Source organism: Haplochromis burtoni, unplaced genomic scaffold, assembly GCF_018398535.1.
Source record: "Haplochromis burtoni strain Fernald_Lab_line unplaced genomic scaffold, NCSU_Asbu1 Contig_175, whole genome shotgun sequence".
Lineage (NCBI taxonomy): Eukaryota > Metazoa > Chordata > Actinopteri > Cichliformes > Cichlidae > Haplochromis > Haplochromis burtoni.
In genome coordinates this window covers 979,287-987,127 of record NW_024582536.1, presented here as the reverse complement: position 1 = coordinate 987,127, position 7,841 = coordinate 979,287, and the positions used below count along the sequence as shown (strand labels likewise).

At 43.5% G+C, this 7,841-nt stretch overlaps 1 protein-coding gene across 3 annotated transcripts in view; it reads right to left on the bottom strand.

Moving 5' to 3' along the window:
- efr3a (EFR3 homolog A (S. cerevisiae)) overlaps window positions 1-7,841 on the bottom strand; it is a 101,120-nt gene that overhangs the window by 31,711 nt on the left and 61,568 nt on the right. For all 3 annotated transcript variants that reach the window (XM_014337374.2, XM_014337373.2, XM_014337372.2), the window contains one exon: window positions 303-443. In XM_014337374.2, the coding sequence (XP_014192860.1) occupies window positions 303-443 (141 nt within the window). The remainder of the gene's footprint in view (window positions 1-302; window positions 444-7,841) is intronic.

The window sequence follows — 7,841 nt, the reverse complement described above, 5'->3', positions numbered from 1 at the left end:
CACACACACACACACACACACACACACACACACACACACACACACGTGTCAATAGCACATCTTCAAGCTTCACAGAAAAGATGAGGAGGCAGGAAGTCAAATACAGGCACAGCAGGGAGAAGCCAGTCAATTTTCAAAATAAAAGACTACCGGCAGACTCAAATGCTCCGTTTCTGAAACACTCGTGGATCCACCGTGCGCCCGATGATAAACCGGGGCAGACATCTGGAACACTTATGGGGAGCTTATCACAGTAAGTCTGAATCCTCAAGGAGCAAGTGTACGATACTTCAGGTACTCACACCAGCACGGGTCGCACAGCGTTGTTCATGTTGCCGTACGCCGCTCGGCCCAGCAGCTCTCTGAAGCAGTTCTCAGCCAGCGCTGACGGGTTCTCCTCGCCATCCTGACCCGCCCCCGATGGTGTGTTGGGGTGTCCCGCCCTGCCAGAGAGACCAAAACAACAACAGAGAGGATGCTTAGAAAGAAAAATTAAAAATCCCCCCCTGCGGTGACCGTTTACAAGGAACACAAACACCTTAAACAAGCTGGACTGAAAACAAGAAAGCAAATTATTTACTTAATGTTTAAATGACTGAACAACAACCAAGAATCAATTTATTACATTGAACACAAAAATCTGTACAGGAGGAACGACGCAAGAAGCTTTCAGGCCGTAAGGAAGGAAGGAAGGAAGGAAGGAAGGAAGCCAGGAGGAAAGAACAAGTACAGAATAACAGGAGAAAAGATCTGAAAAGAATCAATCAGAGCAGCTGGGAAAAAAGGAGAAATCAATGAGGGTATCGACCTGCCTCAACCAGAGGGTGTGTGTGTGTGTGTGTGTGTGTGTGTGTGTGTGCACGTGCACAGACAGAGGAAACAGAAACACTGCAAAGTCTGTGCCAGGCAGAGATTTTAACAGGCCTTCCTTCACTGCGACATCAGAAAAGAGAGAAGAAGTCAGGACTGAAATAATGACTTTGATTGGCTCACTGATGAATCATCGAGGCTTCTGACTGAATGACTGAGCGTTCAGGCCGGCTGCCTGTCCGATGGGTCAGCTATCGCAAACCAACAGTGCAAACCTTCAAAGGCTGAGGATTACTGTGTTACTCTCGAGGGGAAAACTGTAATAAAATCAACAGTAACCAGATAAAGATGAAACTACCGTAAACAGAGAAGAAACACAGAGTTATAGAAACAGCCAACAGCAGCCATGCCCTTCTATCCCACGCGTTGTAGACATTCACAAGCAAAAAATAAGAGCTGAGCAGGAAGCAGTGGCTTTTGATTTACTGGTCAGGTAGCCGCAGCCACAGTCACGAGCTTGGGTAGTGACCTAAGGAATGAGATCGAAGATGCAAGCAGCAGAAGAGTGCGTGGGCTCAGCCTCAGAGACAGGCTGAGGAGCTCAGAGCAGAGCTGCCGCTACGCCACATCAAAAGGATGCAGTCTGGGTTATTCAGCATCTGACAAGGATGAGACGCCCATCTGTGAGACCTCATTCTGCAGAGATGATGTCTCTCTGCTGGCTTTCCAGAACAGCTGAAAAGAGGCAGGTCTGCCTGCAATCAACCTCTGGAGCTCTTTTGTCCCGTCTCCTCCCTCCACCCCAACCGGTTGCAGCGGATGGCCACCTCTCCCTGAGCCTGGATCCGCCAGAGGTTTTTCCTTCCCACTTTCGCCAAGTGCGTGCTAATATGGGGTTTTCTTTCTATAATCGTAGGCTCTTTACCTTACAATAGAAAGCTGTGCAAGGAGCAGAAAACAACTGAAGGCATTCAAGGTTTGCAGAAAGAGTCTGACCACTTAAAAGACAAAATAAAGGTGTTGGAGACACTTAAACATACAGACTTTCCACTTCAGGGTAAATAACACATTTTAACAAGCTTGTAGACCTTTGTTCGTGCCCAATAAACCCATTTGTTGCTTGAAATAAACCTTTTTCACTCACACATAAATTTGTAGAAGTCATACCTTTGTCATAATAAATAAAGCTGCTTTCTGCAGGCATGAATGCAGAGCTGCTTTAATAACTGAGCTGCCTTTTGAGCCAAAACTCAAATCCTGACAGACTTTGGTGGATCACTGTCACCTGCAGAAACAGAAAACAGTCTGAGGAGCAGGAGCCGCAGCCCAGCAGAATGAGTAAATAATAATGAGCGGAAGATTTCGGAGTGTGGCTCTGCAGAGGTGACAGTAAGCTCACCAAGAAATGTTTAGCGCCGCAGCTGCAGCAGAGCGAATTCTGATATCAGAAAATAACAAAAGTAATCCTAATGAGCTGTCAGACGATGACGTCGAAAGCAGGACCGAGATGTGGAAGAGCAGGAAGAGAGGCAGATAAGTAATGTTGAGGATTCCTGTTTTGTAATTTACAAACGTCACCTCGCAGCCAATGAGAAGCGAGTCCTCTCACGCCCGTGGGCTCTCTTCTCTGTAATGAGACTGGACCTGTTGTGAAATGTCAGCTGACAACAGGGTTAAAGTTCAACTTATTTGAAGCTCAAACTCGTTGGGCGAGGTGTGAAATCTGAGGTGTGCAAGCTGTCCGAGACAGCACCGCTGCAGGGAGCGCGTTTCCCGCTTCTGAGGAACGCGCTGACTGAGACTGACGTGAAGCGGTGCGGTCCTGAAGATGCTGCAGAGGGCTGTCAGCGACGTACATGAGCCACGTAAGGTCAACATGGATGTTGACCATTTTTTATATTTCTATTTTCTTCTTCCTTCCTATTTTTTATTTTTATTTTTTTTATTTGTTTCTAATGTCTCTGTAAAGCACTTTGAATCACCTTGTTGTTGAATTGTGCTATACAAATAAATTTGCCTTGCCTTTATCATTCAGATTTTTAGGACACCCTAAAAATTGGGAAAGCCTGAGGATGGCGGTTGTCCTGCACCTGTGCTCCAATAAACCGGCCTCAAGAGCACAAACAGGAAGCAATCGTGTTGTTGTAGTGATGCATGTGGACACCAGAGTGCCTCCTCCTGACCTCCTGAGAGTCAGCGGGGACTTTTTGTACAATAACTTTATCATATTTAACAAAGTCCTTCATGCTGTGAATATTTACAGGCCCTGGAAGCTCTTAGAGATGGGGGGAAAATTTGATGTAGTTCATTGAAACCATGTTGACACTCACAAAATGAGACGGTGGATATAAAATTGATTTGGTTTGAGATTAAATGTGTTTGTATAGACAGCGCCTGCATTTATAAAGAATACAGGCGCCTTCTTTAAAAAGAAAAACCCAACAATATTAATACCTGTGTAGTTTGAGGGCCTGTAGTCTCAGATTGTCTAATGTAGTTTAAAACAATCATAAAATATTAACATTTTAAAAAGAAACTGAACTACTGAAACACAGCTACGCACTTTATTAATGCCCTGTCATTGCTCCAGTTATCATCGTTGGACCTGTTTTTGGTCCTGAACTCGTCTCATCTCAGCACGAGGTGGATGAAAATCTAATTTAAACTGGATTTTAAAGCTGTTGTTTGGGAATCAAATGATCAAAAACTAAACTTTCTGCTTATGTGATGATCCGAGTTCAGGGTTTGGGTGGGTCACGGAAGATTTTTGACATTTCAAACTGGACTGCAATGGTCCGAAGTCTGGGATTGGCTTCGTCTGCAAGACGAATGAATCGCTTTATAAGAGGACAGGATTTTAAGACACCATGAATGAACTTTCTGAAGATTTCTATATTGAATATTTAGTAACTACGATGACTGGGGAAGGTCACGGTAATCATCTCGAACGCCGTTTGCTGCATCTGGACCTCCTTCCAAAGAGGTGTTGCAGCACTTTAATAAATGCAGACTAATCCTGCGTCGTTTCTGAGAGAACAAAGTTATTATTCACAAAGCCACAACCCGGGCCTATTTTAAGCAACAAACTCCAAATGCTTCATGTCGATGGAGGAAAGATGCTGCCAATTAGTTTCTTCTGCCGTCTTGTTGGTTGGAGTTTTCCTGCAGAGCTGCCAGGAATCCACAGTCCTGGCCGGAGACCAGGAGAGCCTCATGTTATGTGTTATATTGATAAAATAATGCAATAGTAAATCATTTCCCAAGCAATAAGCCTGGTCACAGATGGACTGTAGGCAGCCAGCTCTCAGGAGGGAAACAATGCAATTACTGACAGCCCACACGGGCGGTTCAGGGGAAATTAAATGCTTATTGCTTGTTAGAAGCAGGGAAATGAGACAAAAATGAAAATCTCTGATGTTATAGGAGGTGGGCTGTTGTTATTTAATGAAATAGAAGAAACTTTGCTGAAGCCAGACGTTTCCTGATGATTGCTCACTTTAGGAAAAAAATTGTTAAAACATTCCAGAACAAAAAACACGGTCAGATAGAAACTCAATTTCAAGCCTCCGCGGGAAAAGAAAAGTCTGAAAGGATTTACAGCACACGTGAAAAGTTCGTGTTTGATGTCCTACAGTCTAAAAAAAAGAAAAGAAAAAAAGTTTACTCGCATTATTTATTTATTTATTTATTTATTTTTTAAATGGTGGCGTTTCGGGGGTTAAACATGGAAATAATAAAGAGCTTCAGTCTATCCAAAAACTCAACTGGGACTAGAAAGAGAGACCACATTTCTCCCATTTTGGCTTCTCTTGGCTTTCTTCATTCAGATCTAGACTAATGAGGCCCCATCATATCTTAAAGCAGCGGGCCCCGACCTTTTTTGCGCCACGGACCGGTTTAATGTCAGACAATATTTTCACGGATCGGTTTAATGTGTGGCGGATAAATACAACAAAATAAAACTATACGACCAAGACAAGAACTGTGGTATTTTGTAAATATAATAATAAACGCGAATTCACCCTGTAATTGTCTAACTTAATTAGCAGCGTCCTCCTGAAATGCGCCAACAACATTGAGAGTCATGTCCTCCTCTCTTCCCCCAAGTTTCTAAAAGTAGAATGGGAGGCAGAGCCTTCAGCTTTCAGGCCCCGCCTCCGTGGAACCAGCTCCCAGTTTGGGTTCAGGAGACAGAAACCTGCTTACTAAAATTAAACTTAAGACTTTGCTTTGTCAGCTGTAGATATTCTTATGCTGTGTGTTTCTTAACAGGACTTTTACTGTGAAATCAGCTGAAAAACCTGGAGTTTTCTGCAGATTTCACAATAAAAGTCCGGTTGAGAAATAAATATTTTCTGTCCACTAAAACGCTATAGGCCTTTTAATTTGAAACAGATACTGGAGTGGTTTAACAGAGCTGTACCTCTAACAGAGTGGGGGCCAAACAAAAATATTAAAATGGACCAATAATCATTTTCTTACTCCTACTGTTCTATTATTGTACCAAACAGTAGGAGTAAGAAAAAGACAGCAGGTGAGGCAAATCAGGGTCTATGAGATGAGACACAGAGTTTATGTGAATGATGCAAACATGTTCCTTAATCCTGGTTTACTTTTCATTTCTGAGCTTATGTTTAATGTGTAAACCAGCAGCTACTGCAAGCTTTTGATGTTTGCAGGTTACACAGCAGCAGATGAATCTGTGAAGCAACCAGCACATCGTTAAGATCAATGTGTTTGTCTTTACTGGATTTCAGCTGGGTTAGCTAAATGTGAATATTCGAAGGAAAGCCTCCTTGATGCACTGACCACTCCTCTCTTCACTCCCTGTCCTCTTAACCCTCCACGGTCGCTTCCTGAACTGAATGTTAAGAAAGGTTAAGAAAGTTTTCAAGTTACATGTCAAAATGACAAAGTTATGACTGTCTAACACTTTTATCAGGAAAAAAGTTCTGGTTCCATTCGTACGTTGTGTTCAGATCCACAGTTGTCAGTAACTGTGAAATGCCAGAATGGATGTATTTATAGACTACACAATCCTGTACTGTTGAGGCCTCTGTTGTGTGCGTGCATTTAATCAAGAAGTGTGCTCTAAAGAAACGACGGTGGTGTGATTACAAAGATTAAGGCAGTTAAGACAAGTTAGAGGTCAAAGTCGTTTCCAAGGTGGCAGAGAGAGTGTGTTTGCGTGTTTGTATGTAGGTGTGTGTGCTGATGAGCAACACAGGCATGCAGTTAATCGTGACGCAGGAGGAGGCTTTGTTCGCCTTCCTCTCTGGTTTCTGCACGCCGGGCACGTCCGCCTTCCCCAAGACGCAATTAAGAGTATCCAACGCCCTTGACCGCTGCTTCCCAGCAGCCTCCAGAGGTTCGATTAGAAAGCCGACAACATGCTGCCGAGCCCGAGTTCGGGGACAAAATTATCACAAGAAAGAAAAAAACCAAACAAACAAGCACAACAGCGATTCCCTCAGAGGCGAGAGTCAAACTGTGTTTCAGTGGTGAGCTCTGAGTCACACTATTAAACCGACAAACCCCAAACCTGCAGAAAGACATTTAGTTTGACAGGATGCTGCTGGACCGCAGTGATGCTGAGCTGCTCCAAGGAGGGAGGTCAGCATCCGAATGGGCAGAAAAGTGCAGAACAAATGTTCACCTGCCACTGGAAGATGTTTCAATCCATGGAGAAACAAGTCTGAACTCCCCAGGGAGAGATTTTTGATGAGTCCAGGCAGCGCTTTCCTCCACTTGACCTCCCAGATTTTGTGAAACAGGCAGACCGACGAGAGAAGCTGAAGAAAACTGGTTTATCGGAAAAAATAAAATGCACATCACATGTTTCCAGCTAAGCTATGCATCCTGTGATTGCATGGAGCTGCGTGTGATTGCATTCGCATGAACAAAGCAACATGATAAGGTGCCTGATTACAGATGACTAATGATTACCCTGCAGGGAGGTGATACTATCCTCAGCGGACCACCCGCTCTTCGTTTCTCCAGCTCTTTTTAGCTAAACTGTCACCAGTAAACTCCTCAAATAACTGCTAACTGCCTCGTGAGAGAAGCTTCCTTCTACTCGATGCTGAACCGTCAGTTTGTACAGACGAACGTTAGCATTTTACTTATTCTTCAAAGTTTGGGGAAGCTTCAGAGGGCATTACAGGCCTTTAGAAGGTATACAAGACCTGCCAAGAGATCAAGTCGAAACAATAAAAGCTCCAAGAGAAAAAAAGAGATTTGACTGAACAGCTTCTAAAACTAAATGTGTCACATTCCTACATCTCTGCAGACGTGTGCCTCATATTTATGCGGGTATTGGTTTCACATGGATTTTAACACCCGCCCAGAAAAGGGTCGGTTTTACTGAAATTTATCTTCCAGACATGGAAGATGGATTGGCAAGAATTCTGCTTTTCCTGTCAAAGGTTCATTGAGAAGATACTGCAGCAATTAGCCTCAGAGAAAGCAGACCGTAGTCCACGATCTGGATCAACTATTTTAGCAGTGGGGGGAATAAGTGAGTGAGACCATGTCAGAGTCATAGAAAAATAACCGTTTGGATTTGATGGCCGGCTCATCTTCTCGATCGCTTGGCGTTAGGTCAAAGCTGTGTGAGGCCTTTTTCTAGTCTTGATATTGCGATAATATTAAACGTGTATTGTTGTACAGTTTTTGATTGGGTCATGCAAACATTGAAACACATGACTGCTGTGTGCCTCATGTTCACTTTCTGCGCCACCATCATCTTCTTCAGCACAAATATCAGCACAGCTACAGCGTTCAACTGTTTCTCACCATGTAAATGTTGAAGAAGAGCATGATGTTTACAAACCCTCACAGCCCGTGGCTAAAAACCTTTAGTTGGATCCACAAGTTTGTGCACGAGGACATTTTTTGTAGTTGTGTGTCCGATTTAAAATCCTCTGTGGTGAAGTTCAGAGTTTCAATTCAAGGTATTAAATAAAATTCCCCATTTTTAGTAATACCCAAATAATTCCCAACCTGACTTCTGACACAGATGTGAGGATGCA